Source organism: Oxyura jamaicensis, chromosome 19 (assembly GCF_011077185.1).
Source record: "Oxyura jamaicensis isolate SHBP4307 breed ruddy duck chromosome 19, BPBGC_Ojam_1.0, whole genome shotgun sequence".
NCBI classification, from domain to species: domain Eukaryota; kingdom Metazoa; phylum Chordata; class Aves; order Anseriformes; family Anatidae; genus Oxyura; species Oxyura jamaicensis.
The window spans coordinates 2907288-2926573 of record NC_048911.1 but is presented as its reverse complement, the minus strand read 5'-3'; the positions used below and the strand labels follow the sequence as shown (position 1 = coordinate 2926573).

General features: G+C 50.8%; 1 protein-coding gene across 1 annotated transcript in view; it reads right to left on the bottom strand.

The window, feature by feature from the left end:
• Nucleotides 1-2385: 2385 nt before the first annotated feature.
• Nucleotides 2386-19286, bottom strand: part of CASTOR2 (cytosolic arginine sensor for mTORC1 subunit 2) — a 127543-nt gene continuing 110642 nt past the window's right edge. Inside the window, exons 5-9 of the mRNA XM_035342840.1 lie at nucleotides 18767-18890; nucleotides 18034-18144; nucleotides 16561-16643; nucleotides 15538-15632; nucleotides 2386-11180 (exon numbers count right to left, since the gene is read on the bottom strand). Of these exons, the coding sequence (XP_035198731.1) occupies nucleotides 11115-11180; nucleotides 15538-15632; nucleotides 16561-16643; nucleotides 18034-18144; nucleotides 18767-18890 (479 nt within the window). The 3' untranslated portion in view covers nucleotides 2386-11114. The remainder of the gene's footprint in view (nucleotides 11181-15537; nucleotides 15633-16560; nucleotides 16644-18033; nucleotides 18145-18766; nucleotides 18891-19286) is intronic.

Sequence of the window (19286 nt, the reverse complement as noted above, 5' to 3'; positions counted from 1 at the left end):
GGAACGGGGTTGGTGGCACAGACCTGTGGTCTGGCATACACCACCCCGACCCTTGTTTTGGTTACAGGGGCACTGCTGGAGTGATGAGATCAGGCTAGAGCTTGTCCAGAGCCATTAGCCTCCACACGCCACCTCTCACTTTGTTACTCAGCATCTTGCACTGCGTGCAAAATCGGGTTGGCTTAGAGAGCTGGGGCTGACACCAGTTCCCCTGTATTTGCCAGTGACGTACTGCACTTGCTCAGTTCATGCAGCGTGGTCTGAGGCTGAACGGCTGCCTGGAGGGCGCGTGCAGGGGTTGCTCTCCTGCCCTGCCTCCAGCTACCTCGGCACGTCCCGCGTCAGACCCGAAGTGCCGAGGGAGGGGATGAGCCGAGCTCCCGGGGCGCTTGTCACACCTCTTGTCCTGTCAGCCACTGAAAGCTGTGACAGCTGCGCCGGGCTGAGGCTGAGCTCCTTCTCCTCTGGTTGCTGGGGAAATAAATCCAGGTGGCAGGAGGTTACGCTGGGCGATAATGGAAAGCAGAATGGGGTTCTTGTCTGCAGCGCCGCGATTCCTCATTACCAGCAGCCCGCTGTGAATGTCGAAGCGCAGGTGGGAGAGGGGTGGGTGGTGTTCGCAGCCCAGCTCTGCAGCACAGCAGTACCCAGCACATCCTGCCCCTCGTGTCCTGCAGCCCAAAGGCATGGAAAGAAGCCCCCCTGCTCCCTGCCAGCCTGCAGCGTGATACCAAGGACACCAAAACCCATCCAGCCCCTCTGAGGAGCAGTCAGGGAGGGCAGCGTTCAGCCGGTGTCCTTGCGCCCTGCCCAGCATGTGGCATGGTCAGCACGGTGTCTGCCCGAGGACACACACAGGCCTGGCACTAGCAAGCAGCATTCTCATGGACCAGCAGCAACCTTCTCTGTGCTGGTTTTCTGTCCCGAGGGGTTTCTGCCTCCCCACCCCTCACCCCCAGGATGGGTCGGGGTCGTGTCCGAGCGCTGCTGAAGTACAGGGACCCCTCTGGGGAGCCAGGAGCGATGCGCTGGGAGGCAACTTTGCACCACTTCGTTCTGCAGAGCTGCGGACGAACCAGCCCTAAATATACATACCTGCAGCGAGAGGTGGGCGCAGGACGCACACGGGGAGCAGCTCAAATCAGAGCAAAAATAACCTCCTTGATTTTGCATTGATTAGCAAGAGTAATTTGCCCTCCAAACACCTTTGTGCTGTCAGTTTGGGCTTAAAATAGCCTGAAAGCAGCCCGGGACGAGCTCTTTGAGCAGAGACATGCATGAACCACCCCGAGCACCCCGGTGGGCTGCGGCAGGGCAGGACAAGGGACTCACACCCAGGTTTCTGCTCTGCAGCCGGCCTGGCAATGGGGTGCATCGGAGCCCCCGAAACCAAGGTTATTTTAGGCACCTGCTACGTTACGGCGAGCTCTTTTCTCGACAGGATCCTTCAAAAAACAAGTGACTCAGAGAACTAATAATTAGCCTGGGGAGTTCAAAATACCGCTGGAACGATGTTACTTTGGCATGACTCATCACACTCCAGATTTTGTGGTGTTTTTTTTGTGGTGTGCTGGGCCACCCCCTGGCGTCTGTGCCTCTTTGGGTAAAGGCAGAGAACCACTGAGGCGAAGGCACCGTCAGCACATGGAGTCTTAAGAGTCTAAGCGCCAGTTCTACAGCCAAAATCCTGCACATTTACCCCCAAGACCCCGGTCTCTTTTTTGGGTAGCCACAGGCCAGGGAGCCCATGAGCTTGCACGGCGGCGCAGGGGCTGGCTTTCTGTTGCAATGGCTTTTTTCTCAAGGCAAAGCATTAAGGTTGCATTTCACAAACACTTGGTGCTTGCTTCCAGAGGAAAATTTTCCAGATTAATGAGCCCAGACTAAATTCTTAGGTGCATGCTCTTTAAATTTGGCCAGAATTTTCAAAAATGGACTGAACTATCTTAAAAAACAAAAACAAAACAAAACAAAAGTCTCTTGACTAAGCAGCCACAGGTCATGCAGAGGAGCTACTTCCGACATGAGGGGGGTTCCCCTGGGTTTTCCTGCACACATCAGCCAGGTCTTTCAGCCCCCCCGGGATGGGACCAGCTCTGGGCAGCCTTATTGCTTGCTGAGACTCGGAGAACAACCCTGGGCTGTCTGGAGTCTGTCTGTGAGTGGGTGAAAAATGGGTCTTGCACCCCCTCCAAGATGTCCTGCTGCCTCTGGGCTTCCAGGGAGAGGGACGGGACAGGTGTGGAGCTCCTTGAGAGCAGCCTGGGGCATGGAGAAGCCCTCAGGAATGAAGCTCAGCCTGGGGCCGGTCCTGTGGGACACCAAGAGCCCCAGGCTCCAAATACAGCCCAGTGCGACCAGGGGTTGAAAAAAGTGAGCTACATCTTATAAAGACAATGCCAAGCTCTGCTTTATTTTCATCAGTTTGATCAGTACAAAAGCAGACAGCGTATGTTTCATTTTTTTTTTTTCTTTTTCATTTTAATTAACACTTTACAAAGTACAAAATATACTGTCATTTGTTTTGGAACATTAGTTTTTTTTTTTTTTTTTTTTTTTTTCTGTGTGTTTTGTGTGTTTTTGTTGTTTTTTTCCCCATACAGTACATAAATCTCAGCTTTTCAGCATAAGACCAGCAAAGAAAAGAAGCGTGTGCACTCGCTGGGAAAGCAAAGCATCCACTTCTCAGCTCCACGCATTGCACCCAGGGCACCGTGCTGGAGGAGGACCGGGCCCCTCGGGCAGCGGCGGGCACGAAGGCATCAACGCACCGGGGCCACCTGCACCTCGTATCCCCACAGCCCCACAGTGCCAGCAGCCCCCCCACGGCTCAGGGGGAGCCCCTGCCTTGGTTCACATCAGTCTGGTAGTTAAAGGGGGGGGGGGGGGAAATAAAAATGCATTTTTTTTTTTTGTACTCCCCCAAAGGAAAGGGTCCCGAGAGGGGCTGTGGGAGGTTGGGGTACTGAGGGTGCCCGCGTCCCCAGCCCAGCCTCTGGTGGGTGTCAGGGGCCAGCAGTGGGATCTCACTCACAGAGACAGCGGTACCTAAACAAGGGGTTTCAAAGTCCCCAAGGTCTGTGCGCCCCTGGGGCTGTCCCGCTGGGTCACCTGAAGCAGCTGGGGACAGACCCTGGGTGACACAGGGCAGATGCTGCACCAGGAGCCCCTCTACTTGCTGGAAATTTGGGGCAATGCTATGACTGCAGGCAATCCTGGGCATCTGGGGAAAATCTGGGCTGCTTCTCAAGTCCAAAAGGGGGAAGAGATGCCGAGTGCTGCTGAAGCCAGGTGAGACACCAAGGGGTGGCGGTGCCCTATGGCTGCTGACCCATGCCCACCCGGTGTGACGGTGCCTGGCACGGTGCAGACGCAGCGTGAGCCCAAAATTACCCCAGGGCTGACAATGTGCCCCATGTCAGCCCTGGGAGCCAACCCAAAATCTGTCCCTAAGCACCAGCAGGGTGATCGGGTTCCTCCATTCACCACCCCTCCCAGATTAACCCCCCCGGCTGCATTACGGTGCCCTAAGAGCAGGAGACAGCGACAGGACCAAGCGAGGACCTCGCACCCTCTGGTTTAGTGGGAAAAAAATGGGGAGAGCAGGCGGGTGCACGGCTAATGGAGGTGGAGGGAGACAGACGGCTCGTCCAGAGGCTCCATCAGGGCATCCACAGCGGGGCCCTGCTGCAGGTCCCTGCCAGGCCACCCCTTGCCTGTCCCACCCCCCCTTAACGCCATCCTCAGAGCCCCGCTGCCCGCAGCCACGGGGCTGACACCGGGGTGTCGGCAGCAGCGAGGTTTTGGGCTTTCCGAATGCAGACCAGGGCTGGCCTCAGCACCACGCATGCCCCAGGAGGGAAACCGCTGAGGTTCGCTCCCAAAAGGAGATGTTCAAACCCCAACGGGTTTCCAGCACCAAGACTGACCAAACAGACCAGAACCACTTGTTCCCCGTGACACCACCCAGGTGTCCTGCCCCCAGCAGCCTTGCAGCCGCAGCAAAACTCATCGGGTCACTTTGCTGATCTCAACAATTCAAAAACAATCACAAGCCAGGCATCAAAACTAATTACAAGAAATAATGAAGGGCAGTGGGGTTTTTCTCCTAGGCCCTAAGAACACAGCTCCCTGCCTCTTCCTTCGGCTCCGCACGGCAAACGCTCCCCGGCTTCTCCCCCCAGTGGAGCACTCGTGCTGTCGGCAGCCGCGCTGGGATGGCAGCAGCATTCCCACAAAGGGCAGGGTACTCGGAAAATTACATTTTTTCAAGTTACAAAAGAGCTGGTAGGAATCCTCTGGGAGAAAGAAAAGGCTTATTACTGCTGTCGCAGAAGGGTTCAGGTCCTCGAGGCGCTGAGATGGCAGCAGGGAGGTGGGGGAAGCAGGGCCCCAACTCCAACTCCCTCCCAAACGCGCCGTGCAAGCGACATCACTTCTGCCACATCTGCACCAGGGGGGAAAATCCAATCGAGCCCAAAAATGAAGGAGGAACGGAGCCACTTTTTGGCGTCAGGGAGGGAAGGACACCGGCACAGCTGCTGGAAAGGGACCCGCAGCACCCCATGGGCTCTCAAACCATCAGTCCTGCCGTGCTGACCGTCCCCAGTCCCAAATCCACCCCCAGGTCATTTATAAAACAGAGGGGATTACAGAGCAGGAAGGCTATGACTTGTGGTCTGAAGGTAGCCTTCAGTCCCAGCCCTCGGCATAGGAGTTAGCTTCCCAACCAGGAGAAATGGCTGGTGCTGTCTAGAGAGACCAAGAGAGGGACTTCTTGGCTATGTGTTCCAAAGAGGTATGTTTCCCTGCACATTCACACCCTAAAAGTATAATACACTTTGCTTGATACATACTTCATTTATTTCCCCTGCCAAAAACAGGGTCTGTGCATTGCTCCACGTTCACCAAGAGCTTCTGCAGGGGCAGCTGCAGCGTGAGCAGCCTCCAGTGCTTGTGCTGTATTGCAAACACTTTTCTTCCCCTGTGCTAATTAGAGCTGGTATTTAAACCGAGTTGTGCTTAATGAAGATTAAGTGAAGGAGGAGGCAGAGGGATGGAAAGGGGCTGAAGGCAGCAGAGGAACTCAGGATTCATGGTCGGGGTCCCCCAGCCCGTGCTGGGTGAAGCACCCCGAGCGTTTCCACCTGGGCTCTGTGCCCCCACGATGCCCACGGGGTCTCGCCGGCCCCAACACGGACAGCCCACGGGGGGACGGACAGACGGACAGATGAATGTGTGGGGAGGAGGTATCTAAATCTGCGAGGCAGATCTGCACATCTCGGCCAATGTAAACACACCCCAGCATGCGCGGTACGACGTAAATACTATTTGGCAAAAGGCTTACTGGGTTTTACTCTCTAGCAGGTAATAAAAGTTTAATCCAGTCCAGCATTTGCAGTCAGGATGGGAACAGGTAAGTGAGATGCCTTAAGCTGCTTACTGGAGATGTCCACAGCAGCAGTAATAACAGAAAGAAAAGAAATCCTCATCAGGGAACGATTTCTTGTCCATCACTGAATGCTGCAGCGAGACGCTTGTGCTCAGGAGCTAGCAGCTGCTGCTCAGGCTTGGGCTGAACCAAGAACTCCCGCGTCGCCATCAGAAAACGGTGATCACCCAGTGGCAGGGCAGGAGCTGCTTGCATTGAAGCAGTGCCAAAGGAGCACCGACACGGGACCTGCCACCCTTCACTAAGGATCTGCTGCCTCCGAGCACACGGAGACCCGTGGAGGCTCTCCCCAGGGCAGGGGCTGCACATCAGAGGATTTCTGAGGACCGGGGCTTTGGGAGGGTCCCTGGCACCGTGGCTGGGACTGGGACGAAGGTGTCCCCAGGGGCTGAGCAGGGAGCTGGGCAGGGAGAGGAGCTCTGCTTGGTTCAAATTGGAGAAAGAAGAAAAATGGTTTTGTGCTCACGACGAACGAGCAAAACTGCACACCTTCATATTTGCTCAAGTACAAAGGAAATGACAAATGCCCTTCGCACCAGCTGGTGCCCCAGCTGTCCCCCCCCTTCTTCCCAACGGCGCTGCTGTGGGTCGGCACGGACCAAAAATGTGGCCCCAGGGCAGTCAGGGCAGTAACGAGAAAGGATCCGACACCAACAGGTCTGTGTTAGGGCCCAGGGTCGGTTCGCCTCCCCCCAGCAGCGTTCCCCACCCGTGCCCGTGGTGCTGGTAACACTGAGCCTGGAGTTCAAAGCTGGCTTGGAAGCAGCAGCGTGGCGTTCACACGAGGAACGCCCTTCATAAATGGTGTTGCCAGTAAGTCAGTCCCAGTGCTAGTGTCACCCACTGCAGGAGCCACAGTCTGCTCCAGCCAAATCCAAATGCTTCTACTAAAGCCTCCTATGCAAAGATTATCACACGCCACTCAGAGCACTGTCCTTCAGAAACTCCATCACCCGCAAACCAAACTGACTTCAGTGTCCAAGAAGAAGCTGCACAAGCTGCTGAAGGATGCGGTTATGGGACTTGGAGGAGCCTAAGGGCGAGTGGCCAGGAAGCATTTGGTGCAGTGTAACTGTGGGGCGATGGTTGGGGTCAGAGCCTTTTCCCACCCAGAGCATTCCCAAAGCACTCCTGGCCAGCAGGGAAGTCTGACGAGGAGATGCGAAGCCCACGCGTTGCCAGTTACCGTTCAGGCAGCCTCTGTTACTCTTAACAGGAGAAGATCCTCTCCTCCACGCCATCTGTTTAAAAGTAACCCACTGAGTTAATAACGCACCGATTTAAAGCTCCTCAGGTCAACCAACACAAGCTGCCCAATAAATACCAGACATCCGCAGTGGCAATGCGTTGCCTTCAGGCCACCAACCCACCAAAACCTGCACACCTCTGCCCAAACTGCCCTCTCAATGAGAAACAGGAACCCCAGTCAGCCAGGGACCTGTGCAACAGGCACGGGCAGCCCCACACAGAGATGCTAAAGCATTCAGGACAGCAACTAAAAATGAAAAAGGAGCAGTTTTTCTAAAGTCTTTGTGCTTGAGGCACCGAACTGAAGAGGGACAGGGTGTTTCCGAGGCAGGCAGGGAAAGCCGGCGCTGCGGCCGCACCGCGCTGCGCTCTGGGGTCGGGCTCTGCCTGCCCGTGGCAAGCGGAGGAGCTGCAGCCTTGCTCCGAGGGGGCTTCGCTGCTGCTCTTTGCTAGAAACGTGAATCCAGAGAATCAAGAAATCCAGAGTGTAACTAAGTATTCGTATTGCCTATATACTTGAATTAAAAATAAATGGTGAGTAAATGTGTGTATGCGGCACTTACTGTGTCTGCCCGGAGTACACACACACGTACTCACGCGGTATATATGAACCTATATTGCTCAAGTATATATGCTATGTACAGTATGCAGCCGCACGAACATAAAACACAGGCATTGCTACATGTGTACAACGGGGACATACTATTCCTACAGAAACACTATACACCTCTATGAACGTACGCGCACTCTTGCACAGTAGAAAGGAACTTGCAGCCAAAATCTAACCGTGCGGAGAAAGACAAAAAACCCCAGGCAGTAACACGCAGCATGAGGAAAGTTTCAATTGCTAAGAAACGAAGGCCTCGGAGAAGCAAGGAGGGTGAGCGAGGGCTGCTTCCTCCTCCCCTGCCCAGCCCTCCTTGCAGGGCTGGAAACGCGCTTTGCATTGCGCCGTTTGGTGAAGTTTTGCGCACCCAGAGGAACCCCGGGGACACAGGAGGGTCCTGCAGGGCTGGGGGGTCCCTGATCAGCAGCAACCACGGCCTCCAAGATGCTGATGCGGAGGCTTGGGCACAGCACGGGGCAGCTGGCACCTAACCTGGGTTTTCGGTGCTGCAGATGCCCAGCCGTAGTCTGTGCCACAGGGACATGTTCTTCCTTTTATCCAGAGTGGCAAAGAACCAGCACAACGCCAGGGATGTGCAGAGACATGAGTATCGTAAGGCATTACAAAAGAAAAAGACCCTTCAATTTTCCCCCACCCTGAAGTGCTGGCGAGGAGGAGATGTCAGGCAGCTTGAAGAGCCACTGCTTTGAACTCATTAAGTGTGCTCATTAAGTGTGATATTATTATTATTATTATTTTAACAAAGCCCCCGCAGCCCCCATCTTGCCTTAGCCTTGTATCGATGCTCTCACAAGCAACACCAGATCCCAAGTTGGTGCTGATCTGAACCACACGCCGGGTCAGCCCCGTTCCCAGCACCGCAGCGAGGCAGGGAGCACCAGGAATCGCCCCTCGTCGCCTGGAACCATCTACTTGGTTATCAAGACAGAAAGAGAGAGGAAATAAAAACGTGAGTCCGAGGATGATGGTGGACACAGAAAGGCCCCCGAGGGGTTTTCCACCTTGTGACATTGTCAGGGCGGGACATCAACCTGCTTTGTGACGTTCTGAAGCACCCGGGAGACATCCACAGATTTCACAGAACTAACGCTGACTCCCTCAGGGAAAGAAGTGGGAAATGTAAATTAAAAAAGAAAAAAAAAACTTATAGAATATCCTGAGTGCAAAAATTTAAAAAATAAAATAAAAACTATTTTTTTTTTGCTTTCTCTTAAGGCTCAGTAAAGCTGCTGCTCATTTCAAGTAATCCCTTAGCGTTAACGTCGCGGCCCTCAGCAAGCAGCAGTGGCACACGGGGAGGCCAACGCACGCTGCTCTCTGATGCAGAAAGGGGCCAAATGCCCATTTTTTCAGTGGCTGGCAGAGCCCAGGAGTGCACACAGGACCTGCCCCCTGGCACTGTCTTTACATGCAGGGAAAGCTCAGGCTCGACTCGGCTGACCAGAAAGCTCGGGTGGCTTTCCAGAGCTGCAGACCAAGCAGCAATGTTCTGGCTTCCATCTCCAGAACAACTGCATGACCCCACAAACAACCTGCCACCCCAAGGAGAAACCCTTCAATGCTTTATGTGGTGAAAAGCTACCGAGCACCCCACTGCAACCTTCAGCTCAGCTCACGGCTGCCGACGCCACACAGACTCACGTAAAACATCTCTGTTTTTTAATTTTTCTAATATTGCACCACACGGCCTGTGCCAGCATCTTCATGGCATGTGGCAGGAAACCGGAGCATCTTTCTGAGCAAACATCCATGGTGCCACACCTGGAATAAACCTTTAGTGCAGAAATCTGGAGTGAATGTTAGGTATCACAGGGCAACTCTGAAAACCCATGTAAAGGAACAGTGAAACACCCTGCTGGGTAAAGAATTAAACGTGTCCAAGTGCTCCTCAGCAGGGATGCTTTAATACAGTTAGGAGCTAGAAATAAAAGTTACCCATGATTTTGCTTGTGGATGCTCCGATTCCCTGCCCAGCTGCCACACAACACCCCACTGATCAGAAAGCAAAGGGATTTGAAGCTCAATGTCTGGGTCCAGCAGCACCAGAAAGCACAAATTTAACTCAAATTTATCTCAGCCCTCCAAGCCACGAAAGGAGAACTAACGAGCAAGGCGTACACCAGTGTGAGTGCCTGCATGTCCTGCACCCCGCTATAAACCTGTCTGCATGTCCAACAGCCCACCAAAAACCATGAGCATGGTGTGATCCCAAGAGCTTGCGTACTGCCTAGAGCTTAATGCAAAACCCTGCGAGATGCAATCTCATGAAAACCATCAAAACCATGCTAGAGGCTGTCTCTTCAGTAAGTCCTCATTAAAACTCTGAGACCTGCTACTTCTTCACGTCAAAAACGGGAAGAAGCCCAGGAACGCAAGAAATGCTCAGGCTCCTGGCTGTAAAAGCAGAGGCCTCTGCAGGTGGCCGCCCCTTCTCCCTGCTCCTCAGCACAGCTCTCTGTGCTCAGGGTGCCATTTGCTCTCCTGGTGCTGGTCACCACCGTCCCCTGTGGCACCTTGACACCTCGGTCATCCCACCTCACAGCTGTGACATGAGGCAAACACTGCCCCAGGGGAAGAGACGTCTCCTGCCCATGGCAGGGCCAGACAAAACGCCTTGCTTTTCAGGAGTGTTCAGCACCGTGTGGCTTTCAAAGGCCTGAACCCAATGGAAAGACCCTGGGAATCGAGTCCCCATGGAGCAGCGATTACCACCCTGGTGATGAAGGAGCTGATAAAACCCCACCAGAGGGTCCCAGCAAGGTTTGGGCACCCTCCTGGCCCTGCTGGAGACAACAACCTGCTGTGGGGCTCGGCCAAGGTGGCCCAGGCCGTGCAGGGTAGGAGAGGAGCAGCTACCAAGGGGCCCTGGGCAATGCTTCATGGCCCCATGAACATCCAAAAATGGGATAGGAAAGGAACGGAGGGGATGTGAGAAGAGAAGCCTCTCTAGCCTCTCTCCTCTTCTGGCCCTGGGGGACAAGGGAACGGCTGTGACATGGGATAGGGGACAGCAGCTGCCCCAGAGAAGGGGACACACCAGGAGGACACTGAGGGTGGCTGGGGAAAACTGAACTGAAATGGCTGGGTTTCAAAACAGACAAAGCAGTGGTGGTACCACCTGGGAGGTGGGACAGAGCAATGTGTCCACCCGGGGCTTTCTCCAGGCGGCCAAGCTCTGACTGCGGGGAGAAAGGAAAGAAGGGGACAACTTAGGCAATGGGATGCTCTCCCCTTTTCCAACGCCAGAGTTTTGTCAGGGGAAACAGAACCCAGTCCCCATCCTATCTCAACATACACAACGACGGACGGTCCTCAGAACGGCTGATGCGAGGAGACAAGCCAGCACTATGCGACGTCTTTTCCGTTTAATTCCACATTTCGTAGTGTTTATGGCCCCTCCGCTCCGGCCATGCCACCAAGCCCTCGGCAGAGTGCCCACGGCTGTGCCACCGCGCTTCGGGGAGACACCGGTGTCCCCGGGGCACTCCTTCCACACCGCCAAAGGTCGCCCTTCTCCTCAGGGCTGGACCTCAGGAAACCGTCTGAACTCCCTTTCCTCCTGCCCCTCATTCATAAAGAAATTTAATAAAATAACAATAATAATAATAATAATAATAATAATTAAAACAAAGGCTTATTGGAGCTGTTTCTGCTCAACTTTCCACAGTCTCTTTTCATGTCACTCTCTGGAATCAGATTTTTTTCAAGAAATACTGTGAGAAAAAAAGAATAATAATAATAATAATTATAATAATAAAAAGCATCTGGAACCAGCTCAGAAGATTTCTAATGCTTTTCAGCTTGACTGACTTGGAGTGCATTGACCACACCATTTATATTTTCTTCAGGTACCTGCAAGAAAACAGAAAAAGAGAAAGGTCAGGCTCTAGCAAAAGCCAGGGTCGGATGATAATGAAGAGAGAGGCAGGAGACAAAGCCAGCAGAGCCCCAGGGTGCCAGGTGAGATGCTGGACACCTGAGCTCCACTGAGAAAGGGCTCCATCTACGAGAGACACCCTCGGGCTCAAAAGTGCTGATGCGTAGCTCCCATAGGAGCAAGTGTTTCAAGGGAGAGCTGGCTATTTGCTGTCTGTACGGTGTCTGCTGGTGGGGAGATGACCGTTTTGGGCCTTTCCTTGCCTCCTCTTCTCCCTCTCCCCTCCTTTCCCTTGCTGTTGTTGGCAAAGCACCTTGCTGGGGCGAACAATGCTGCCCCTGGCAGGAGGGGGAGCAGCCGCTCCCCACCCAGGACTGTCAAATACACCGCCGCCTGTGGTGCTGCCACGGCTCCAGTGCTGGGTCTGGCTCAGGAGAACCACTGATTGCCCCAAAACCACCTGAAATCTTGTAATTCCCTGTGTGGATTCCACAGGTGGGAGGAAAGAGGACATCCAGGTAAAGCTCCAAGCCCTCGTAGCTCATTTATCCTGGAGACTTGCTTGATGCGTGTGTATGCCAGGAGCTCGCTCGCACACAGTGCCTGCCTGATGGATTTAGACACCTGCCTGAGAGCCCGTGAGGCTCTCTCTAGGGCACCCTACAGGTTTGGGACCCATGAGCGTGGGTGGGGAGACCACATCAGGTGACGAAAGGACCGTCTGTCCAAAGAAGAAGAGGCCTGCCCATCTGTTTGTGGAGGGGGTCCCAGATGGTGTGGCACAGCACCTGAGAGTTCTTACTCCGATCTTGTGATGAAACTTAACCACAGAAGTCCACACACAAAATTATTAGTGGGTGTCTGTTCACAGTTGGTGCAGGAAAAATCCCTTGTAACAGAAGATGAAAAAGCTCTCGGAGTGACTGTCATCAGTAGGAAAGAATATCACAAGTAAAGATACGTGAGACAGAAAAGAGGCACCTGACCGTTACATAAACCACAGATGACACTCAGGGGACAGGCAGCTAACAGCTCCTGGAAAGTGGAGAGGGGACAGAGGGAAAAACAAATTATCTGTGAGCTGCTGCAGGAAGCCAAAATAATTCATGTTAAGTAAGTTGAAGAAGGGACTGCTTCATCTGTGAGGTGTTTGAATCCTTGGCCAGGAGCACAATACCTGGATTCATTGGAGACCCTTCAGAGCTCAGAGAGTGGAAATAAAACTGGGCTGTGATTTTCTGCAGGGCTTTTAACAAAACTGAGAAAAATAAAAAAAATAAAAAACATGAGAAATAACAAGAAAAGCATTCAATTTTCCAGTGGGAAGATGGAACAGGAGCTGCTAACTCTGATGATGTGTGAACAAAGGTCAGCTGGGAAAGGAAGAAAATAATCTTAAAACAACCATCCAGCTATTTTTTCTGCGTTTGGAAGAAAACTCCAGCAAACATCCACCGCTTGAAATAGGATGATGAGACAGGACTCTCCACTGCTTCTCTTTCATTGTTTTTCCCTGTGCGTTGAATACTGCAGTGGAAGATGCTGTGTGGCTCTTTGCTTCTCCAGAAGATAATGAGAAAAGACACGGGAACCAATTTTGCAGAACACATTTCCTTAGCCAGACCCAGTGGAGGATCAGCATCTCTCCATGTGCTCCTTTAGGGCAGCACAGAAGCAGAAGGAAGCAGAGCTGGCTTTGACCTGCACCTCCTTGCTTAATTAAACTCAGCAGGCTGAACCTTCACTCACTGCAAAATGCTTGATGCCCTTAATGTCAAGGAAATATCAATCCTACCACGAAGGTTTCAGCTTCATTTTCTCCAGGACGGATATGCAAACAGTTTTGATTTGTAGACAAACATCCTTGTTTGCCACCAGTGGAGAAGTCCTACCCCCCTCTGCTTAGAGAAGATCCCAAAACAAGGGCAACTGGTGCAGCACGTTCACTCATCAGCCAGGGTGCAGATATAAGCATCCACGAAAGGCAGCGTAAAGCTCCAAACTACCTCCCAGACAATGCTTCAGCCTCATCGGATGCAAAATGCTGGTGAAGAAGAACAAGACACCTCCCAGCATGAGGCAATGAGAGCTGAGCAGCTGGAAAAGGTAAAAGGGACCCCTCTCACTTGCTCTCTCTAGACATACCCTAGAGGGAGCTGGAAACCATAGCTCTCTCCAGCCCAACCCTACAACATCACACCAGAGGTTCCCATCTCAGCGATGTCTCCCAAAGGGACCACTTCTCAAGCACAGCTCCTGGTTTCCAGAGCATGCTTCTACTGCTATGCAGGGAGACCTGAGTATTAACAGCCAGGCCAAATAAAAAAATAAGCAACAAAAATCACCTTAAGATGCACAGGAGGAAAAAGATCAGGTCAAGGGGAACAACATTTTTTTAATAAAGCACTCTACATTGTTGACAGCAAATACTGAATGACCTTAAATAAAAAACGAGAGGATGCAGAGGAAGGATTCAGGATGCTTTTAGACCTTGAGAAATGCCACTAGAAGTCAAGGTGTTTGCGTAGCAAAAAAAAACAAACAAACAACAACAACAACAACAACAACAACAACAACAACAAAAAAAAAACAACAGTGTAAAGTTAGGGAAAAAATGCCAGAATCTAGGTGAGTTTCTTGGCTAACCAAACCAGCCTAGAGCCAGAAAGCACACAGCCCAGCCACTGCTTCTGGAGCAAAGTCAAGCAAAGGAGAGCTTGAAATGCAGCAGCATCCAACACATTTTGGTGAAAGGTTTTGACAGCTAGAATAGCACCATCCCGATGAAAAGGCTTTTAAAAACATAAGGGGAAAACAAACAAACAAACAAACAAACAAAAATAACAAGTAGCAAGAAAAAGGATAAAATACTGATTCAAGGAAGGGAGATCTGCAGACCTTAATGCATGGCCAAAATAACACCTTGCCAGCTGCTCAGAGGCAGGGAGCTGCTGGGCTTGGAGGCAGCAGGGAGAGATGCTTTTAAAAGGCGGAGCTGCTGCAGAGTCATCACAATTGTATGGCACAAGTTTTAAGTGAAAAATCTATTTTCAGCAGCAGGGTTTAAGCTCTCCAGATATCGCTTGACAATTAGAAGCACTCTGCACCCTGTGCCCTGCACAGAAAGCATGCTCCTGTGGCCACAACAACAGGTAGGAATGTGAGGCAAAGCTAACAGTATTGATTTTAAAATGGTGTTTTATTAGCTTATCTTATCAGCACAGTTAATATTCAAGAAAATAAGACAAGCATATATAACACTCTGACCTTTGCTATCTAGAATAATATTTACCTTTTACTCTTTACACATATGACCTATGGGCTGCAAATGGTTCGTGCCAGCTGTGAAAAATCAAAGTAATTAGCTGAAAAAAAAACGGTGCAAAAAAAAACCCTTTGAACTCCTTGGAGCTTGACAGGTCAAAAATAGGGCCTGGACAGTGACTTTACAGTGATAGAAGGAGAAGTATAACGTAATAAAGGGCACATTTAAGAAAACAAAAAGCACAGAACAGCTGAGTTTTGTTAGTGCATAGGCTACTGACTCCCTCCTTAAAGACTTGAGGAAGAGGATCCATGTCGAATGCCATCCCACTCACAGGCACAGGTGTAGCGATCTTCCCTTTTCAGGGAAATTCCTCATTTTTGAGGGTTACCTATAAAGCCAAAAGAAGGAGCAGAGGTAGGCCCAAAGCCTAGAAGGTAAAATGTCTGCTGATATGAAAGAGAAGAGAGCCCCACACGAACAACAAGATAATGCCTGTGCTACAACCACTCCAACCACGCATGAAAACACGGCCTCAAAATCACCTTCCCTTACCCTGCTGCCAATTATTACTTCTTCTGAAAGGCCTGCACCAGGAGGAGGACAGAGCAGGAAGAGCAGAGCTAACCCTGAGTTGCAGACAGATCTCAAACTGCAGAGGTCAGGGACCAGGCACCAGGAGATGAAGGCAGCAGGGTGCTGTTGGTGCAGGACGGTTCCCCCACAAATGCACCACCCTCTGGAGAGCCTGCAGCCTCTGACCATGACTGCAGGAAAATGGAGAGGGTTGGTGGCTGTTTCTAATTAAGGACAGTGATGCACTGGAAGAGACTGGGAAGGTCGTGAAGTCTCTGTGATTCTCCAAGAATGACAATCTCTGATGAGGTTTTTTACCTTGGGGTAGGACTGAGCTTGGTTCAGGAGCCTGTGACACAGGGCCACTGCATCACAGAAAAGGCCCCTCAATTAGTTCTCTGGATGGGAAATGTTACTGTCATTGTGGTTTTTCTCCCAGGAAAAAGGACCGAAACACCTCCCATGCCCCAAAGAAGCTGCCTTAGACTCACCAACGCGTGATCAAACTTAAAAGTACTGATGTAGTAGGCTGGGATGTCGGCTGCGGCCAAAGGCTCAGAAATCTGAGCGACAATTCCACATTCATCTGTAGGGGAGATAAAAAAAATGAATGACTGTCCATTTCACTGGTACAAATTAAACATCTCAACTGGATTCTAAGCTAACATATTAAAATATTGCATACTTAGGGGACTGGCAGGCTCTATCAATTAAATATGCTGGGCCATTTCTACGTATTTTGCCTCTGAGATGCATCTAAAGAAGGTGCATGAAAATTTCCTTCTTGCATCATTTTTTGTCTGATGTAGAAGAAAGTACTAAATGGTACCAAAAAAAAAAAAAAGAAAAAAAAAAAGAAAAAGAAAGAAATTTTCAGAAGTTTTCTTGAATCCTATATTTTGGAATTGTTACAGAAACCATGTGATGGTGGGATGGAGCCCCAGTGTTTTCTGACTATTATAATTACAGGAGACATGAAAGTAACAGGAATACTTCTGCAGATGTGATGTATTTGCTCTGTGCTACTTAGGTCCAATACTCTTCAGTACAGAAAACGTTTGCAGCACTGGAAGTGAAACAGGTCTGTGAATAGGACCCTTGCTTGGGCTGATATAACTCAATACTCAACCTACTAAGGCCCCAGAGTTTTCCAAGGATTGCACTAGAGTACAACAGTGCTTTCTGACTGCTGCTTTCAGTACCTACCATGCCGCCTTCTTGTCCATTTGTAATTTTTAAACAGAGACCTAGCTGCATCTACCTCCAGAGTCCAGCAGATGAATGTAATTTAGATGGAGCTGTCAAGCATGTAGCACTTTCAATAGTGTACCTGAAAGTCTGACTTGTTAGGTAGGAGTCAGTCTCTATCTATTTGAAAACCTCAGCTTGCAAAGTCAGGTTAAGCTGCTGGCTCTTAAAAAGCCTCAGTCACAGATGGATTTTTCCATCACCTTTGAAGGCCCTGAGGCAAGTGACTACCTGTGCACCAACTGATCTCCCAAATGTTTACCTACCGAAGCCAAGAGGCTGCCCACCAATCCGCACCATCTTCCAGAGTTCACCAGATGCACTTGTAAACAACAAATTATTAGGAAATCTGCAAAGGAAAGGAACACCAAATGCGGCAATTAAAACACAGTGGTGTGTCAGAGTCTGCCTGTGGGGATGCTGCTGTTCCTGTATCCCTACACTGCTTGTAGCCAACAATAGCAGCAGCAGCAGCAGCTCAGAGAAACTGAGAAAAGTCAGGGCAAGCGGCACAGGTGCACCTGCCTGTCCCTCCAGATGTCCTACACTAAATAAGCTTCTGATGCTGGCAGTGTGCACAGGCACTCAGTGAGGCACAGAAAAAAAATCCTAAGCAACAGGCCATGCCCCAGCTTTAAAAACCTTAAGACTTTTAATCCAAATGCTTGACTTGAGCTGCATTTCAGGCACCTAGGGGTGGCAGATGCTTCCAGACACACTCTCTTTGGTATGTGACAGTGCCCAATGTTTTTGTGTCTGAGCATCACCAGTATTTTTTTTCCATACCAGGAGGCCCCTGGGATCCCCGCATAGATCCCAGTTCTGTAGTGGGGAAAGAAGGCTGGTTGGTGGCTACATGACTTGCCCGAGGTCAAGCAGGCGGTGTGTGACAGAGAAGGAACTGGCCACCCAGGTTCCCCAAGCAGCAGGCTGCTGCTCCAAGCCTCAGGCTTCTCTTGAAGGCAGGCAGAGGTTTACCCCATTTAAGGTCCAAGAAACTTTCAAGAGGGCAATTAATAGTTTGCAAAACAAGTCCCTAGGGCAGGCAAGAATCAAACCAAGCACTGCACTGTGTGTCAAAAGGAAACCTATGCATCGCATCTCAGTGCAGCATGCTGTCTAGCCTCTAGACCTCAGAGACTCCTGTGATGTGGAGCTGCAGAAGCACACACACACAAACAGGCTGATATTCGCTCCCTAGCTGACTTTTTGCCTTGCCAGACAAACGAGCCATGGGCTCCCACTGCACAGGGATGACTCAGTACATTATCATCACAAGGAGACTCTGCACCAAGCCCAGCCATGTGTGAAAGTGAAGTGGGAGGACAGTGCCACTGAAGTCCCCACCCCACTCTCGGTTTTTGGCAGTAAATCTTCAACCACATACACCAAATTTTTTTGGCTTTTGCTCTTAAAATTACACGCAATGAACAATGGAATAAAAATGTCAAAACCACTTTGCTCCAGTGTCCCTCTTTTGAAAGTGAGACAGCTCTTGGGATCCTACATTACACTGGCTTGTTACTTCACCAAGGGCTTGGACAGACAAGCCCAAAATTCTGGACCTGGACCAACATGCCAGACTTCGCTCAGTAAAGTGACAGGATGCACAGGAATGTGACAGTCACACAATGAGGCTCCCCAGAATTAACACGTAGGAGCTCAAACTAATTCCTGCTCCTTTGAGAAAATCCCATGTGTTTTTTGGGAGCTCAGGAGACTCTAAGACCAAAGCTCACCTCTGCTGTGTCTGGACATCCATGACCAAGGAGATGTAACCCTCAATAAGAGAAAAGGAGAAAAAGCGAATGTGTCCCGAGTCTTCGTTGCCAACCACTGAGTCTTTTACTCTGAAGAAACAGAAAAGAACAACATTAGCTATGGCTAGAAGAGCAAAGGAAGACTTTTAAAGCAGATGCAGTCACTGAAACCAGAGATGTTCATACACTGACTTAGGGAAGTGACAGTGAGTACTGACACATTCAACTACTTTTAATTTTTTTCTTATTTTCCAGGGGAAAAATTGCCACTCCCCACAACTGACAAAACTCTCCCACCCCTGCCTCAAGGCCCTCCTGCAGGAGGGCAGTGGGCCAGGAGCTGCAGGCACCAGAAGAGTGCAGCATAACCAGCCATATACCCTTGGGTCACATGTGGATTTGCAGCACATGGATCAGGTTGCTACTCTTAGCTTAAGTCTGAAAAGGCTCACCTTTGCAAAACCAAAAAAAAACAAAACAAAACAACAACAAAAAAAGCCAAAAGCCCTGGGCACGCTCAATCTCCTGCTTGGCTGCCACCGCCAGGACAACCCTCCTGAGCCTGTAAAATCTCCCTCCTCTGCCTCCCTAAATGCCAGACACCAAAAGAGCGTAAGCAGATCCCAAAGCATCCCAGAGCAGCAGTGTAAATGCGTGCCTCCAGACACCAGCCACACCTCCCCGGGGAGCCTGTCTCCCTGCCACAACCTACCCATTGGAGTAAAACATGACATCCATTAGGAGTGTAGCAACAGTGGGAAGGGTATCTGGATCCAGGCTGGTGACGCAGAACATATTACTCGGACTGGAAAGGGGATGAATGACAGGCCTCTGAACTGGAAGAGACACACAGACACACACAGCTATTAAGCTATACCTGCAGCAGGTTCACATCCCACCAGACATTATCCATGCACACGCAGAGAAAACTGGCAGTGTTTTTAAGGTAAAAGCAGAAACTTTCTCATTACTGAAGCCCTGCGGGCTCTCAGACAGGGACCAAGAAGCCTGAGGACAACCTCCTCTTGCAGCATCCTCTCTGAGGTGTGTGCTGAGAGTATACCGAGTACCCTGCCCTGCATGGAGCATCAATCAGCTCTCTGCTCGGAGGGGCTTTCAGGCCACCAGGTGCACCCACAGGAGACCAGGGGCAGCTAAAGGTGGCAAGACAAACTGTACAGCAGAAATAAATTCAGGCTTCCACCATTCAAAAGGACTATGGAGGACATTTC